This window comes from Oryzias latipes, chromosome 19, assembly GCF_002234675.1.
Source record: "Oryzias latipes chromosome 19, ASM223467v1".
Lineage (NCBI taxonomy): Eukaryota > Metazoa > Chordata > Actinopteri > Beloniformes > Adrianichthyidae > Oryzias > Oryzias latipes.
In genome coordinates, this window is record NC_019877.2 from 21,272,972 (window position 1) to 21,291,227 (window position 18,256).

General features: G+C 43.0%; 1 protein-coding gene and 1 long non-coding RNA gene across 9 annotated transcripts in view; both read left to right on the forward strand.

The window, feature by feature from the left end:
* The first annotated feature begins 9,581 nt into the window (after window positions 1-9,581).
* On the forward strand, window positions 9,582-17,557 carry LOC111946470. Of its 4 annotated transcripts, XM_023949841.1 has the most exons (4): window positions 9,582-16,393; window positions 16,468-16,529; window positions 16,890-16,936; window positions 17,186-17,557. In XM_023949841.1, exon 1 carries the CDS (start codon window positions 10,044-10,046, stop codon window positions 16,074-16,076), a length of 6,033 nt encoding a protein of 2,010 aa, XP_023805609.1. In that variant the 5' UTR covers window positions 9,582-10,043; the 3' UTR covers window positions 16,077-16,393; window positions 16,468-16,529; window positions 16,890-16,936; window positions 17,186-17,557. The 4 variants fall into 4 exon arrangements, with proteins under 4 accessions (XP_023805609.1, XP_023805607.1, XP_023805608.1 ...); XM_023949839.1 differs by having other exon boundaries at window positions 9,582-16,529; XM_023949840.1 differs by lacking the exons at window positions 16,890-16,936; window positions 17,186-17,557 and adding an exon at window positions 16,625-16,861.
* Window positions 17,558-17,748: 191 nt separating this feature from the next.
* Window positions 17,749-18,256, forward strand: part of LOC111946473 — a 35,281-nt gene continuing 34,773 nt past the window's right edge. For 2 of the 5 annotated variants that reach the window (XR_002872204.1, XR_002872205.1), the window contains exon 1: window positions 17,780-17,977. This is a non-coding gene — a long non-coding RNA (uncharacterized LOC111946473). Of the gene's footprint in view, window positions 17,978-18,256 lie in introns of all 5 variants that reach the window. The other 3 variants (XR_002872202.1, XR_002872201.1, XR_002872203.1) reach the window with 3 other exon arrangements.

Sequence of the window (18,256 nt, forward strand, 5' to 3'; positions counted from 1 at the left end):
TTTTCGTTCCGAGGTAGTACAGGAAAAAATTTACCTGGCCGTACAAAGGACTTTTCTGACGACTTTGGCAAAATTTGAACAACAACAAGATCTAACGACAAGACACGGGGAAACATCGTAGCTAACGACAATAGCAACGGTTGCTAAGGACTTTCCTGACGACAAAGTCAGACGACACAGGGTGTAACAAAGACAAATGCAAAGTTTTACACATAACGCATGGACCAATGTTCAATGAACTCAGTCAGTAGACACAGACTGTGGACCAAAGACGTACACAGTCGACACAAAAACAGATTTTTGGCACAAACGGAACCTCATATTAGTGATGTTGGAGTCCTGATGACTTGCAGGAGTTCATTCCAGGTTTAGGTGAACACAAAAAGGAGGGATTTCTGTTTGTAGCAGTTCCTAAATGCTGGTAAAGCCAAGAGTCCAGTTGTGGTTGAGTTTTAGAGCCATTGCAGTGAGTGCTGCTGAAGTGTGTCCATTTAAAACTTGGTAGCACACTTTGAGTCTGTGGCTTATTGTATCATTCTGAAACGATAAAGCATTCAACAGTGAAAACACAGAGCAGCAGTGAATCCAGCCCAGGAGTCCAGGATGGACCTGAGGCTCAGTGGTTCACACCTTTTATTTGTTGTAAATCACCAAACAGGCAGACAATAGGAAACAGTAGACATGATGATTGCCTGAAGATATGTTTCAGAAACTGACACAGACAAATGTGGTCTGATTTTACACGTAGCAAACAGAACAGGAAATACGCAAATTACAGCAATTTTTGAGATCTTTTTATGTCAAATATTCAAAGATTATTTATTGCCATTTTCAGTGGGCAGTTTTGGAATTTGCTGCGGTGCTAATGTGCGACAAAAAACACTTAAGAATAAAAAAATAAACAACAGTGAGCAAAAAAATAACAACACAAAGGACACAGCAATAAATAGAGGTACAATGGTGCAAACAGTGCAAACTGAGGATGGAGAAGGTGCGGGTAGTGGACTGGTGACTGAACATTTATGTGAAAAGTTTAAGGGGGGAGGAGTTAAAAGGTGTTCATGAGTCTGACCTTAGAGTGAAAGAAACTGTTCTTATGTCTCCAGGTTCTGGTCCTGATGGACCTTAGCCTTCGTAATCCATGTCCAGGGTGAGAAGGGTCGGCTGCTATCCGACCTGCACGCCCCGGGTTCTGGAGACGTATAGGTAGCTTGGACTTCCTGGAGCGCTCCAAAACAGACGTGTGGTCCTTTCTCCTTGTCACCTGTTTATGAGAAAACCTGTCATGTTCACTCAGTCAGTCAGCTTTCTGAACTGTTTTTTCTCTGCAGCAACATTATTTTATGTCTAGACTCCTGAAATAACAGGCATGGAAAAACTGTCAGACAGTTTTTGCCAGCCACATCATTTCCCAGCAAAAGCGTAACACCTTTTATGGGCGGGTCCAGACAAACTGCCTGTAGAATACCTGTAATTAACTAAGACTTCAGGTGGACAAGGTGAACTGGGAGAGGAGAAATCTCCATGCCAATACCACGAAGCATACAGTTATATCCACAGAAGGATGAACCAGAAAACGGTGGTGCATTTGCTAAAATCACAGTCTGGGAACCCTCAAAATGCGGTTTCTGCTCAGGGAGATAAGACCTTCAAAAGCAAAAGGTTTAAAGCAGGTGGCTGGGTGTTTCTTACCTTCACCTGACTTTAAGATGACTCCAACCCCTTTTGGACTGGAAGGACTCTGTTGAGCGTTTTCAGATTCATAAGAGAGTGCAGTCAGCGATGACATGTCCAGTTTTATGACAATAAAAACACTCGGGTGTCTCTCTGGATGCATGGGGTTCAGTGTGAGTCGGCTGAGGTACAGAAGCGGCTCTCAGGTGGTTGTTTGGCACAGGGAAGGATGTTTTATGACTCAACACGTAGTCATGAACCAGCACCGCTGCTGATGTCACAGAGTTAACTTTCTGCTCATTCAGATAGACCACAAGCCTCTCGGGTAAACTTCTTTTGGACTCCTCCTCCTCCAACCTTTGGCGATAGGCTTCAGGCACGGGTTCATATGCCTGTAAAACTGACATTTTAACCATATCATAACTGAATGAATCCTCAGGGAGCCACGCTACAACCTCTTGGACCTTTCCACTCATCTTACAGTGGAGCAACAAAGGCCACATCTCATGGGGCCACTTCAAAGTACCAGCGATGCCTTCAAATAATGCTAAATAGGAATCAACCTCCACTTCCATGAAAGCAGGAACTAGACGGATGGGTTTGTGTCATTACACACTGCAGAGCGCCCTCTGCTGGATAAATAAATAACTGTATCCACAGATGACAGAAACCCCTGGCTGCAGCCTGCAGAACTGTACGTGACACAGCAGCACAGCAAAATGGAGGAACGCATCAACAAACTCTGCCGTATTCATTCATTCCTTTTTGTATTCCGTTTAGTCCCTTTCGGGGTCACGGGGCTGCTGGAGCCTATCCCGGCCACATGTGGGGGAAGGCAGGGGACACCCTGGACAGGTCGCCAGTCTGTCGCAGGGTAGAATGTCCTCAATCACACACCTATTCATTCTCATACCTATGGACAATTTAGAGATGCCAATTAACCTATGAAGCATGTTTTTGGACGGTGGGAGGAAGCCGGAGATCCCGGAGAAAACCCACGCATGCACGGGGAGAACATGCAAACTCCAGACAGAAAGATCCCCATTGATGTTGTTTTTCATGTCCCCCAGCCGGGACTTGAACAGCCGTTTTAACCATATCATGACTGAATCCTCAGGGATTTTCATACTGAAAAACGTTTTTACTTGTTTTTTCTTTAATTTTGTACATTTGAATATTTGTGTTTTCTACACTTTATACCACATTTATGGAGCTGAAGGAGTGATTATATTTAATTTTGAAGAGTATTTCGATGTTTAGATGACTAAAGATTGTGAAAAGCACTTCCTGTTTTCTCCTAGAACAGCACATATGAAGTCAGAACGACTGACTAAAAGAGAGCTATGATCCCTTGTGCTATCCTATGGGGTCAAGATGAACATTGACGTGTTATTCCTACTATGACAGAGGTGAGAAAAGATGGAGAGGATTTCATGTTATTCCTGGAATCCAGTAAATATCACAAATCATTGAAGAAAAAAGTTTCAGGCTCCCAATTGGAAAAACTCTAAGTGCCATTCTGTAAACCAGATTATCAACAGCTTTAATTCTTTTCCTAAAAACATCGTTCTTTGGTCCAAACCTAAAACACAATTTGCAGTTCAGGCACAATTAGCAAAACTCTGAGTCTAAGCTTTGCAAGATGCATGATATATTCTGACTTTTAAATGACCTTCATCATGCAAAAGCAACTTTGTTTTAGCTTTAAGGGTGTTATTATGTTGATTTCTCAATATGAACCCCAAAGTGGTATTTTGATCCATTCACGCATTTCTGAGTATTCCTCTAAAACCCTGCTCTCTGAGCACCAGCCCCTCCTAATCCACGAAAGTGAGTGGGTCCTCACATTGTAATGTCACAAAGTGAGGAACAGCCCCTTCCAGGAAGGGCTGCCAGCACCGCCCCCAGACTAACACACACAGGCCCACTTTCAGGTAGCAATAATCGGCTAAACGCTCTCATGTCACATGCACATCTATCTTTGCAAAAGTTCGGATGTTGTCTGTTTACGTAGACGAGATGCAGACACAGTTGGCGTCATGAAATGGGCGGCACCCACAAGGAGCGAAAGGCTGAAGAATAGCTTGGTATAGGCCCTTTCAAACATGGTTGCTATTCATACCAATGTACAAGATGCCAAAACACAAATTGGCAAAACGGCTTCTATTACCATTAACACAGTACTGATCAATGGCAGGGCAGTCCTGGAAATATTGAGCGGCTTTTCAAAGATGGATAACGGAGCAAAGCAAGTCAGACCAAGAAGAGTGAACCATGAAGGAAAAAGGTCAAAAGGTCAACCGCCAACTCAGCAGGTTCACTGTTTCATCAATAATACAGACATTCAACAAGAAAATGTCAGAGAAGATGTAGCGTTTTTGTTGTCTGGGACAGTTTCAATTCTCACAAAGGTCTTCTCTTCAGACAGTGGTTTAACACAAATCCCCTATTTGCATTAGTCTTGTTTTCACCTTAGTCTCCATTCTTTAACCTAATTGGATTTGTATCAGCTGGGCGTTGGAAGGTATAAAAGAGAAAACCATCCACTCAGGAAAACTGGTTCCAGGCCACGGACATGGCTTATGGTGACATTTCCAGGGAATCCTGTACAGGTTGGATCAGGCACACAAGATCATTTTTACCCGTTGTCTCAAAAAGTAAATCCCAGATACTGTTTTACTCTAATTTCTTGGAAGGTGGGGGGCATTACTATTCTTTCTAAAGCATTGTGTTTACAGCATGATGTGTTTTGTTTCTGCAAACATGAACCTTTGGGGATTTCTTCATACATGGTGTTTTACGGTGATGTGACTGTAACTTTGCTGCTGTTACTGCAAGACTGTTTGGAATACGTCCCGTTCATGCAAGTGGCTCTAAGTTTCCCTATCAGGCCAAGACGAAGTACACAACTCCGCACCCGCCATCCTTCTCCAGGTTAAGGGTCCCGCAGTCCATCCAGTTCTCCAGAACTAGATGAATTCTAAGTATCGAGCGGTTCTGTTAAGCATCTGCACACTGAGGTGCAGCTCAGACCCTCCATGTATGAAGACAGATTTGGTCAAATATACACATATTCAAGTACTACAGTGGCTTTTTGGTCATTTTACTCTGAAAAGATCTGCTATACCAGGGGTCGGCAACCCATGGCTCCGGAGCCACATGTGGCTCTTTCATCCTTCTGTTGTGGCTCTCTGTGACTTTGGAAAATAATGAGTATTTTATAATAATTCAATTTTATTTTAGTTTGTTCATTTTTCATGGCATTTCAAAGGCGCTGCTGGCTCCGCACGAAGCGCGAGCCACGTAAAAACCAGCTTTGTAATGAGCTCGTATTTATCGGGCGAGACCTGCAGGGCTGATAACAGGAGGAGACACGCGGGGCGGCTTCAATAAACACTCCGATCTTCTGCCGGGAACTTGACGTGCTGCGGGGCAGAGACCAACTCGCTGATGACAGAGAGTTTGCGCCAGTGTTGCCAGATAGAGTCACAGTTTTCCAGCCCAAAAGTCATCTGAAAACCGTCAGACCCAGCCAAAAACCGCCCAACACAACTTTTGTTGATATTTTTTTTCCGTACTGATTTAGCAAAATAAAAGATTTTTCTAAATAAAAGATAGTTCAGACTAATAATAAAATGTGTACAATATTGAATATTTTTTCAGTGGGCCGCCTTCTTCCATTCATTTGCTTGACCCGCTCTATCCCTGCTATAACCTGCGTCCGGCTCTTTCATCCGTGTGCTGCGCTGGAGCGACCTGACTATCGTGTCAACCTATGATGACTGTATTTTGCACTCTCTGTGTAGGACACACTGAGGAGCGCGGGGGAAACAAGTCTCAGCTGCAGAGGGTGTGAACAGGTAGAGAGGAAAAGCAGGTGAAGAGGCGGAGGAGGGGCTTTGGCTTCAAACTCTGTCAGATGGAAGCACGGGCGTCAGATTGAGACACAGCTTTCCCTGCAGGAGTTGAAGCAGAGACTTTCCCTGTGATGATTTTATGAACTCAAACATGAAAACATGATTACCAAGTAGAAATCTTCAAAATAATAAACCTGATCTCTCCACATTCTCAGTTTCTACCATGCAATGATAAACGCATCGCTCCATGCAGCGATCAGACCAGAACCAGTAGCTCCTCCCAACGCGACCGCGGTATCATCCTTTAAAGGACACAATGTGCATTTGCAGCGACGTGTGCTTCAGATGATGTACGATTGGCCAATCTACATGTCAATCAAGTCCCGTACTTCTCAGTGAGGATTTTGATTGGCTGGTGGATTTTAAAGAAGTACTTTTTTTTTTAAATCTTTTCTGGCTCGTGATCTACACTCATGTCATTGAAGATCGACCGGTCGATCGCGATCGACGTAATGACGTAATTGAATAATATATACATGCATAATATATATAATGATGTCAAAACGGGTTGTGGCTCCGGGTGCTTTCTTTTTTATTAGGGGCGGTCCCAAATGGCTCTTTGAGTAAAAAAGGTTGCCGACCCCTGTGCTAAACAAAACAGTATACAGAATAACATTTTGTTTGCTTTTTATTCATTTGTAAGATTTCTATTTTATTTATTTAAAGTGTGGACGTTTTTCTATTCTCCTTGTTCTGAGCTGTTGGATGGAAATAAAACAAACGTGCCAATGAAACATCCAGTCCTGCAGCTTCTGCACGGAGCAGCTGGAGTTGTGTTACAATCAGAGATTGCACACACAGACCCGCTTTGTTTCCTCAATCCAACACCTGAACACAGACGGAGGACCACGAATCATTCAGGGCTGCTTGATCTGCTGCGACGTCACGGTGGAAGTGGGGGCCTGTGATGAGCTTCTGGGATGTCCCTGAACTGCAGAAGGTCATGGGGGGGGGGGCAGGTAGCTGTTGGACGGCGCCGGACCTCATCAGAAGACCTGGGGCCTCATTTATAAAACTTTGCGTAGGATTTGCGTCAGAAGTGGCGTACGGATGAAACATAGGACGTGCGTACGCACAGAAATATTCGGATTTATAAAACCGTGCGCACGTACATCCTACGCATCTTTCCCTTAATAAATCACAACCATTCTAAATGCAGCGCAGCTTTTGCGGCGCCATGACACGCCCATAGTTGCCCATAAATAGTCTGTAAAACGCCCACAAATGAATATTCATTGATTGCGAAATCATGGCAAATACAGAGAGGAAATCAAAAAAACGTAACTTCACTCAATGTGAAGTAGAAGTTATCTTTGGCGAGGAGGAAAAGAGGAGAAAAGTGTTGTTTGGAGGGCACAGTGTGGGCATTACTAATGCCAAAAAGGCACGTGAGTGGCAAACGGTGGCAGACGCCGTAAAGCTGTAGCCTCACAACCTCGGACCGTGGCCGAAATAAAAAAGAAATGGTCGGACATCAAAGTCGAGGCGAAAAGATGTGTAGCGCTCCATCGCCAGAGTGTGTCTGCCACGGGTGGGTGGGGGGGACGACACCGGAGCTGACCTCTCTTGATGAGAGGCTGACGGCAATTATTGGGGAATCCCTTTTAAGTGGAGTTGTGACTGAGGCGCAGGGGGAACACCGACGCGCCAGATGCACCTGGTGACACAGGTAAGAGAAATAACTAAACTGGAAAAGAGAAAAAAAGGAAAATGCAGGGAGAGGATCAGGAACGGATGAGTTTAGCTGATGTCTAAATGCCATCTGGAGTTTTCCTCCAGGTTTGAAAACACAATAATGCAAAGACAGAAACAGCTGATCCCCAGCATAAATGAGAGCCTCCAGGCTTTCCCTCTGTCCGTACTGCGCCGCCACAAACACAGGGGAGATGCCATGGTTGTCCAGAACCTCCCGGTTACTGACCTTCACCAGGATGGACACAATTTGGCCGTGACCCTGGAGGAGAGACGGCGCATTTACAGCTGTTTGTGTGTGGACGCCGTGTGTGTCCTGTTAACCTCTGCGCCCTTAGACAACAGCAGGTCAACCACGTCCATGTGCCCCCTGTCTACAGCTGAGGGAATTACACCTTTGCTACAAAAACAGCAGACAGCACCTGTCAGCGGCAGGTAGCAGCTTCACCTGCATACAGAGGACAGGACAAGTCATCTGGTGATGTCGGCGTGGGCTTTCAGGAGGAGGCGGACCACTCCCCCATGCCCCTGCTGCGCTGCCAGGTAACAAGCAGACTCCCCCTGGTGGGTTTGATCGTTCACCAAAGCTGGAACTCTTTTGCAGGAGCGGGCTGTGGTAGGGAACCAAGATGGAAACATGAGTACGGCGAGGCTTGATGGGATCGGCGGCTGCACTTCTAGGGACGTTTAAATGTCGACATAACACAGAAACAAATGCAGAGAGACATTTAGACAATGAAAAACAAGCAGAAATGAGAAAACTCTCTGAAAAGTGGGGCATATTTTTGAAAAAAACAAATTCATAGCAGAAAGATTTATTTTAAAATGGCCAGAAAGTTCATGTCAAATGCACGATGTCTTGATTTAGCTGTACAGGAGGTGGGGATGTTGGACTAGAACAAGTTTCAGCCTGTCCTACCATCTACTGAAAGATAGAATTGATCTAGATAGAATCTAAAGACCCAATGCTGTTTTGAACATAATCTTGTAGCATTTTGGAGGACACATATAAAGAAAATTTAGAACAAATTTGCATTTTGGAATATTTCTTTAGTCAAATTGTTGGGAATCCGGAGCAGACGACAAAATGTTGCTTGAAAAAGAGTTTATTTGTCACGTAGAAAATACGCCGAGTGGGCCACAAGCTGCCTGCTCCCAATGACTAATATATACATTTGAACATGGACAGTGGAAATGTGTCAGTGCTGGTTTTATTGGATCTCATTGCTGCATTTGTTACAGTTGAGCATGTTTTATTACTCAAATGTCTGGAAAACGTGGTGGGTCTCAATGGGCCAGTACTTTACTGGTTCATGCTTGGAAAACAGAAAATATTTTGTGTCCTTTGGTAACTTTACATTGGAGCCAACAGAAATGACCCGTGGAGTTTATGCTTGATCTAAATTCTGTTCTTTTTAACAATAATAATGGATTGGATTTTTCTGCGCTTTTCCAGATGCTCAAAGCACTTACATTGTGTCCATTATTCATTCACTCCTCATTCATACTTGGTGGTGGTAAGCTACTGTTGTAGCCACAGCTGCCCCTGGGGCAGACTGACAGAGGTCTGGCTGCCAGATTGTGCCTACGGCCCCTCTGACCATCACTGGGATCATTCATGCACATTCACATACCAGTGGAGCCACACTGGAGTCAAGGAGGGTGAGGTGTCTTGCCCAAGGACACAACAACATTTCACTGGTGGGAGCGGGAATTGAACCTGTAACAGTCCCAAACATTTATGTGTTTATTCTGTTGTTCTAAATTATATTTTAATTTGCGCCATCTAGTGGTGAGAGCATGTGGAACAAAGTTCAATTAAAGTTCCACACGGACACATTTAACTACGCACCCAGCTATCAGTGCATTGCTGCAGCCACGTGAAGATCTCCGGTAAGATCAGTAGAGATCACATCGATGTATAACAGAATTATCAATGTAATAATTTGTTTATTGTGTTTATTTAGAAAGTTAAAGGAAAGCTGAAGCCAAATGAGTAATTAGCCCCTCGTGGATGTCAGCCCACGAGGTTTGTGTGCTTTTATTTGTATAATTTAAGATTCATATTTTGTAAGCTGTAGAATTATTTTTGATGCATATTTGTGTTTTTTATTTTGCTGCCAGTTCTCACGGGTTGTGAAGACCAATAAACCCTGTTTTAAACACCTCGTGCTCATGCTAATTCCTCGAGGGTGCTACAGTGAGAACTCTTCTGCTCCGCATGGGTAGACGAGACGGTGCCAGCGCCGAGAGGGACAACAGCGCCACCCTGCGACGGCCAAATGCACAGAACGCAACTTCAGGTTCCTAAAGATGAATGTTGCATCAAGGACTCAGATTAATATTAGTTAATATGAAAGTATAACCGTCGACAAGAGACTGCAATAAGAAACAAGATATTTTTCGTTTCTGTTTAATCGAAGGGACTGAGATTATTTTATTTTATTTTCCTGTTCAAGTTTAAGTGAATTGTTAAAAGGTGAAATTTATCTATAAGTAACCTGTATATTGTTCATATTTAGTGATTCATAGTTACCAGGAATTAGATGTAATATTTGCCTATTCAAGACAAGTTATTGTTGCTTACTGCACACAGTGGTTTAAGTTCAATATTTTAAGTTGAATTAGAAAATTAAGACATTTTGCAATACTGTTAAGTTAAAGGTGCAGTAATTTAAACCAAAGTTTTTCTATTTTCCCTACAAAGTACATAAAACTAAATCAGTACTTTAATCTTTAAAATCAAACGCAAGCTTAAAAATGTCAAGATTGGATGTTTCATCTGAAGTTGGTGAAGATGATGTGACATTCAGGTTAAATGAGCAACCATCAGAAGCTGAGTGCGTTGGAGATGATATCCCCACTACCTCACAAGATGCACGAAGGAGCCAAAGAGTCCGTACGCTAACGGAAAAGGGGCAAGAGCTGCATGATGAGCAGGTAAAGAAGGCCGCACATCGTTTCAGCACGTGCTACGAGAAGTGGAAGGCTGTCATTAAAGAGACTAAGAAAGCTATAGATGGACAATGCTCAATGGATCTCCTGGATGAAAACATCACAAAAGTAAACAGTGCTGCTACCAATGTTTGTGCTGCATATGATGATTTAAGACGCATTGACACTCCTGACAATGACACAAGACGCAGGATGGATACCTGTGATGCAGTAACAAGGAGCATCATGGAAGCAGCTGAAAGATCCCAAACATTAAGAAACAGAGGTCAAAAGGATGAAGAAGTTTGGAAGGTCGTAGAGTCAGTGTTCAAGTCTGCTGCTTCTGCAAGGTTAAGTGTTAAATCTCATCACAGTCCAAAGACTTCTTCCAAGTGTTCAAGCAGACACTCCAGCAAAAGACAAGAGGCAGCAGCGGAAGTTGCTGCAAATGAAGCTGCCTTAGAAGTTCAACTGGAACAAGAAAATCGAATTAGGGAAATTGAAAAACAAGAAGCAGAAATTGCACAGAAACAACGAGAGCTGGAAGCAAAGCGCAGAGAAGTGGATCGACTGGAAACAATCAAAAGCCTTCAAGCTGCTAAAGCAAGACAAAGAGTATATGAGCAGAGTGAAAGTTCAGAGGAAGACACGTATGATGTGCTCCACCAGCAATCCTCTGGTAAGGAAAAAAGGGTTAAGTCAGAAACCAGTAGCTTACCCCTCAGACCTCCTTTCCCATCTCAATATGTGTTCTCCACTCCAGAAGTGAACACAAAAGAGCTGGTAAGAGCCTTCGCAGAATCTCTCAACGCAAGTCGTCTCCCAGTCCCAGAGCCAACTATATTCAATGGTGACCCACTCAGATACAATGACTGGAAGATTTCATTTCTGACTCTTGTTGACAGGAAAGCTTTACCAGCCGAAGAGAAGACATACTATTTGCGGAAGTATGTAAGTGGACCTGCAAGGAAAGCCATTGAAAGTTACTTTTTGCTGGGTACAGAATCTGCCTACAATGCAGCATGGACAGTTCTTGAAGACAGGTATGGCAATCCATTCCTCATTGCTAAGGCATTTAGAGACAAACTTGACGCATGGCCAAAGATCAGTTCCAAGGGCAGTGTGGAACTTCAAGAATACGCTGACTTTCTTCGCAGTTGTAATGCAGCCATGCCACACATCAAAGGTCTCGAAGTACTAAATGACTGCAATGAAAACCAAAAAATGCTTACAAAACTCCCTGACTGGCTCACATCAAGGTGGAACAGAAAGGTTACAGAAGTCCAAGAGCAGAGCCACATGTTTCCAAGTTTCAGCGATTTTGTTGCGTTCATCTCATGTGAAGCCAAAATTGCATGTAATCCCATAACTTCTCTCTATGCTCTGAAACCAAGAGAAAATGATAAAACAAAGTTACAAACGACCAGGACTCATGGCGCAAAGGTCATGGCACTGAACTCCAATGAAAGGGCTGTCAGTTTAAGCTGTGTCTATTGTGAGAAAGCAGGTCACAGTCTGCAGAAATGTTTCAAATTCATGAATGAGAACATTGGAGAAAGACTGAAGTTTGCACAAGAGAAGAAGTTATGTTTTGGCTGTTTGAAGGTAGGCCATCGCTCCAAGGATTGTCACAACAGAGAAACCTGTGACACATGTAAGAAAAAACATCCAACATGTCTTCACGACACACGGACTAAAGAAGAGCGAACTCAGACAAAGAACAATGAAGCAAGGAGCACTGATAAAACAAAACAAAGGAAACAAGATTCAACACTACAAGACACCAATTTCACACAAACAACAAGTGAAGCAACTTCTAACAGAGTAATGCAGAATGTTAAGGATACTCACACATCCTCTATTGTTCCTGTGTGGGTTTCAGCTGAAAGTGAGCCAGAACGTGAAGTTCTAGTGTATGCACTTCTTGATACGCAGAGCGACACGACCTTCATTTTACAGGAAACTGCAAGAGCCTTGCACACTGTAAATGAGGTAGTTCAGCTAAGGCTTACTACAATGTCATCAAGAAATACTGTTGTTACTTGTCACAAACTCTCCGGTTTACAAGTAAGAGGATTTTACTCAAATCAGATCATCCCTCTGCCAGTAACGTACACCAGAGACTTCATTCCAGCGAATCGGGATCACATTCCAACACCAGCAACTGCCAAGGCATGGCCCCATCTTGAACACATTGCAGATGAAATTGCTCCACTCCAAAGTTGTGATGTCGGTCTTCTGATTGGTTATAACTGCCCTCAAGCACTCATACCCCGTCAAGTGGTTTCTGGCAAGGAAAATCAGCCCTTTGGACAAAAAACTGATCTGGGCTGGAGTATCGTGGGCTTTGGCAATCCACGTCTTGATTATGGTGATGCCTTTGGAGTAAGCCACAAAGTCATTGTGAAGCAAGTGGTTCCAGGTGTTCAACCATCTTCAAGGTTCACCAATGAAGTGCATTACGTGTGCAGAACTCAAATAAAGGAAATGGTCTCACCTGCTAATGTAATCAAGCTGCTGGAGTCTGACTTTGCGGAAAGAGCTGCAGAAGATGTTAAGATCTCCCAAGAAGATCTCAGGTTTCTGACAAAGATGAAGGAAGGCATCAGGCTCAAGGAGGATGGACATTTTGAGATGCCACTTCCGTTTAAGAGTGACAAACCTAACTTACCTGACAACAAATCATGTGCCATACATAGGCTCAGATGTTTGGAAAGAAAGTTGAGACGAAACAAGCAATACTACATGGATTACAAGAAGTTCATGGAAGAAATCATCGCTCACGGCGACGCTGAAAAAGTTCCTGAGCAAGACATCAACAATACTCCAGCATGGTACATTCCCCACCATGGGGTGTACCACCCACAGAAACCAGGAAAGATTCGCATTGTCTTTGATGGCTCTGCTAAGTTTCAAGGAACATCCATTAACGACCATCTTTTGACCGGCCCAGAGCTTACAAACACCCTGCTCGGAGTCTTGTGTCGTTTCCGTAGAAGCCCAGTGGCTATAATGTGCGATATTGAACGCATGTTTCACCAGTTTCACGTGTGTGCTGCTGACCAAGACTACCTACGGTTCTTATGGTGGGAGAACGGCGACCTCGACACCCCATTTACCATCTACAGAATGAAAGTTCATCTGTTCGGTGCGGCATCTTCTCCAGGCTGCGCTAACTATGGCCTCAAACATCTGGCAGCTGAAGGAGAAGGACGCTTCAGTAAGGAAACAGTGAAGTTTATAAAAACAAACTTCTATGTCGACGATGGCTTAGCAAGTGTTGATACGGAAAGCCAAGCAGTACAGTTGGTCAAAGAGGCACGTGAACTCTGCAGCACAGGCAAACTTCGATTACACAAGTTCATATCAAACAGCACAAAGGTCTTGTATTCCCTTCCAAAGGAAGAATGTTTAGTATCTGCCAAAAATAAGGACATGGCATTGAGTGAAATCCACATAGAGAGAGCACTAGGCGTGCAATGGTGTGTGGAATCAGACCAGTTCCAGTTCAGAGTGACTGTTAAGGAAAATCCACTCACTCGAAGAGGAGTTTTATCCACAGTCGCCTCTGTGTTCGATCCACTTGGATTTGTGTCACCCTTCATCCTGCTAGGAAAGCAGATCCTGCAGCAGATGTGTCGAGATAAACTCAGCTGGGATGACACCTTACCTGAAAATCTTCGACCTCAGTGGGAATCTTGGCTGCTTGATCTAAGGAATTTGGCAAAGGTAAAGATTCAAAGATGCTACACTCCAAATAACTTCAAGGCAGAGCATTATGAACTGCACCACTTCTCTGACGCCAGTGCTTCTGGATACGGCATGTGTACCTACCTCAGAGCAGTAAGCACATCTGGTGAAGTCCACTGTTCCTTGGTGATGGGAAGATCAAGAGTTCCACCATCGAAAGTTACAACCATTCCCCGACTTGAGTTGTCAGCTGCTGTAGTTGCTGTTCGCACTGGTGATATGCTGAAAAAGGAACTGGAAGTTGAAATGTTGCAAGAAACCTACTGGACCGATTCAAAGGTTGTTCTAGGATACATCGCGAATGAAGCCAGGAGGTTCCATGTTTTTGTTGCAAACAGAGTTGAACGTATCAAACAAAGCACAGAGCCTGAACAGTGGAGGTATGTGGCGTCTGAAGAGAACCCAGCAGACCATGCCTCTAGAGGTCTTACAGCTGAACAACTTATATCCTCAAACTGGTTTCAAGGTCCAGATTTTCTCTGGCAGAAAGTCATGTCCAGTGGTGAGATCAAGGTGGGAGAGATATCAAGCAGTGATCCGGAAGTCAAGAAGGTTCAGGTGCTCAAGACACAAGCCAAAGAACAAAGATCTCTCCTGGATCGCATACACAAGTTCTCAGACTGGTCAAGAATGATCAAAGCCATTGCTAGACTCAAGCGCCTTGCAAAAGAAGTGAAGGAACGCAAGAGAAGATCTTGTGAAGTCAGTAATGTGGAAGAAAGAAGGGAAGCAGAGCTGACAGTTATCAAAATGGTTCAAGGTGCTGCCTTCTCGCATGAAATAAAGTCCCTTCAAAATCCCACATCAATACAAACCAAAGACATTGTCAAAAAGTTACATAAATTGAGTGCATTTCTGGATGACCAAGGCTCACTTCGAGTTGGAGGACGTCTCAAGCATGCTGCTTTACATTCTAATATCAAGCATCCAGTTATCTTACCAAGAGACAGCCATGTGTCAATGTTACTCATCAAGCATTACCATGAGAAAACTCACCATCAAGGACGAGGGATCACTATGAACGAGCTACGCGCAAGTGGATATTGGATCCTTGGCTGCAGCAAGGTTGTATCCTCTTATATCCACAGATGTGTCAAATGCAGAAAGTTCAGGAGATGCACAGAACAGCAGAAAATGGCAGACCTCCCGAAAGATCGGATGGAGACTACTCCACCATTCACCTACTGTGGGATGGACTGCTTTGGTCCTTTTTATGTCAAGGAAGGCAGGAAGGAGCTAAAGCGTTACGGCTTGTTAATCACCTGCATGTGCTCAAGAGCAGTGCACATAGAAATGCTTGATGATTTAACCACCGATGCCTTCATCAATGCACTGCGTGCATTCATCGCCATAAGAGGCTCAGTTCGTCAGATAAGATGCGATCAGGGAACAAACTTTGTTGGTGCAAGAAATGAGTTTGCAGAGGCATTCAAGGAAATGGACCAAATCAAGCTGGAAAATCTGGAATGCGAGTTTCTCATGAACACCCCAGCTTCAAGTCATATGGGTGGTGTCTGGGAACGACAAATCCGCACCATAAGAAGTGTTCTGTCATCCATCCTTGAACAATCAGCTAAACAACTTGACAGCTCCTCTCTAAGAACTTTCCTTTATGAAGTCATGGCAGTGATAAATAGTCGACCTCTTACCACAGATCAACTATGTGACCCATCAAGCCCAGAACCTCTGACGCCAAACCACATATTGACCATGAAGTCCACAATCATCTCTCCACCACCAGGCAAGTTTGTCAAGGAAGATCTTTATCTTCAGAAGAGATGGCGTCGTGTTCAACTCCTTGCCAATACCTTCTGGACAAGATGGAAAAAGGAGTACTTGCTGAATCTTCAAAGTAGACAAAAATGGACTAAACAATACCGAAATGCCCAAATCAATGATATTGTGCTTTTGAAAGATGAAATAACACCACGAAACCAGTGGAAGTTGGCAAAAATCGTTGATGTGTACCCTAGTAAGGATCAAAGAGTGAGAAAGGTCAAGCTACTGATGAGTGATCGCACTCTAGATGAAAAAGGAAAGCGTATCTCCAAACCTGTTTATCTGGAAAGGCCCATTCAGAAGACAGTTGTCCTTTTAGAAGCAAATTAAGGAGACTGAACTCTTAATACTCTAAATAAAAGAGTAACAAGTCATATTCCATAATTAGTTCACAATTCATTGCATATTAAGAATAACTAGTTCATAAGTTTAAAGGCAATATTTAGTTCTATAAATCACAAGTGATTGGTGGGAGTGTAACAGTCCCAAACATTTATGTGTTTATTCTGTTGTTCTAAATTATATTTTAATTTGCGCCATCTAGTGGTGAGAGCATGTGGAACAAAGTTCAATTAAAGTTCCACACGGACACATTTAACTACGCACCCAGCTATCAGTGCATTGCTGCAGCCACGTGAAGATCTCCGGTAAGATCAGTAGAGATCACATCGATGTATAACAGAATTATCAATGTAATAATTTGTTTATTGTGTTTATTTAGAAAGTTAAAGGAAAGCTGAAGCCAAATGAGTAATTAGCCCCTCGTGGATGTCAGCCCACGAGGTTTGTGTGCTTTTATTTGTATAATTTAAGATTCATATTTTGTAAGCTGTAGAATTATTTTTGATGCATATTTGTGTTTTTTATTTTGCTGCCAGTTCTCACGGGTTGTGAAGACCAATAAACCCTGTTTTAAACACCTCGTGCTCATGCTAATTCCTCGAGGGTGCTACAGAACCGCTGACCCTTTGATCATTGGATGACCCGCTCAACCGCCTGAGCCACTGTCGCCCCATTTCTTTTAATGTTTTATGTAAAGCAATTGCCTTTGTGTGTTCATGAAATGTGCTTGCCTCGTCTAAAAGGGTCTTTTTTTTGTTTTATTCTTTTACAACTCAATAAGTGTTTTCTTGACTCTTTTAGTCAGACGCCAACATCAGCCTTTCATCCAAGGATGAGGAAATGGACAGGTGAGTCTGACAGATCCTGCAGTCTCTGTGGTGGGAGGAGCCAGAATCACTTTATTTAGAGGTGTTTATCATCCTTACTATAAAGGCGGTTTAAAAATCTGTATCAACCGCGATCACAGCTTTAATCAATGAGGAAAACTAAGTTCTTGTTAGTCCTCATCATCAAACCAACGACTGCAGTGTGAGCTGATGCACCGTAGACTCTCCGCGCACGCCCAGACCTCCAGCTTCTTCCTTCTTACTGTGCAGGGCCGCCAGGATTTCTCGCATGCACGCACTGTGGCCGCCTTGTGCAGAGCGGTCCAGCATGGATGGATGGATGGATGGATGGATGGATGGGTGGGTGGGTGGAATAAGACACCCACAGTGTAGAAACGAGCACTACTGCAGGTCTGTCATTCCCACTGCTATCAGACTGCACAACTCTGTATTATCAGGTCATCAAAAATGTGCACATATATAAATGTACCTATTTACTGATTTGTTTGATCTGATATCTGGTGATTTGCAATTGTACTATAACTTTATTTTTCTTTGGGCTTCCTTGATGGGTAAATTTCTCCCTGAGAGATAAATAAAGTTCCATTCAATGTCTCAACCAAAGCAAGAAATTAATTTTCTATTTTTAATTTCATTTTACTTAATTTTTGAAGAGAAAACAATTCCTTCTAAATGTAACCCAGGTTAAAATACCCTTAAAAATAAATAATCCAAAAAATAAAAATATATTAAAATACACGAAAAACATAAATGGGAAATTGTTCAAAATGTTATTTCATATTTGTTCTCTTTTATTTTGAAAAGTTTTGCAGTCTCTGGGTGACGCGATCCACGTGACCGACAACAGCCAATCAGGTTTTTTCAGATGGGAGAGCTTTCCTGTACGTTAGCAGAGCAGCCATTATGCAGCTTATCAAACGAGGGAGAAGATGAGATGATCAGAGATCGATAAAAGTTTGGTTTTTGTTCATTTTACTCGGTGGTGAAGTTGGGTTTTGCCTGAAGAAAAAAATACTATTTTCATGTACTCAACGGGACTTGGTGAGTGTGTTAAAAATATATTTTATTTGCATAAATTTCATATTTAACAATGTTTTATTAGTAAATGTCGTGAAATAGCAGACTAAGACAGTGAATTTATGTTGTTTTATGATTTTTTAGTCAAGTTGTAGATGTTTTGGCGCGTTAATGTAGGCCTCGCGCGGACATCCAACCGCCATTACGTGATGCGTAACTTGAAATAGTTCTGTTTAAAAAATAAAATTAAAAACAAGGCGACCTTATTTTTATTTATTCGTACTGACTGCCTGGTGTTTATTT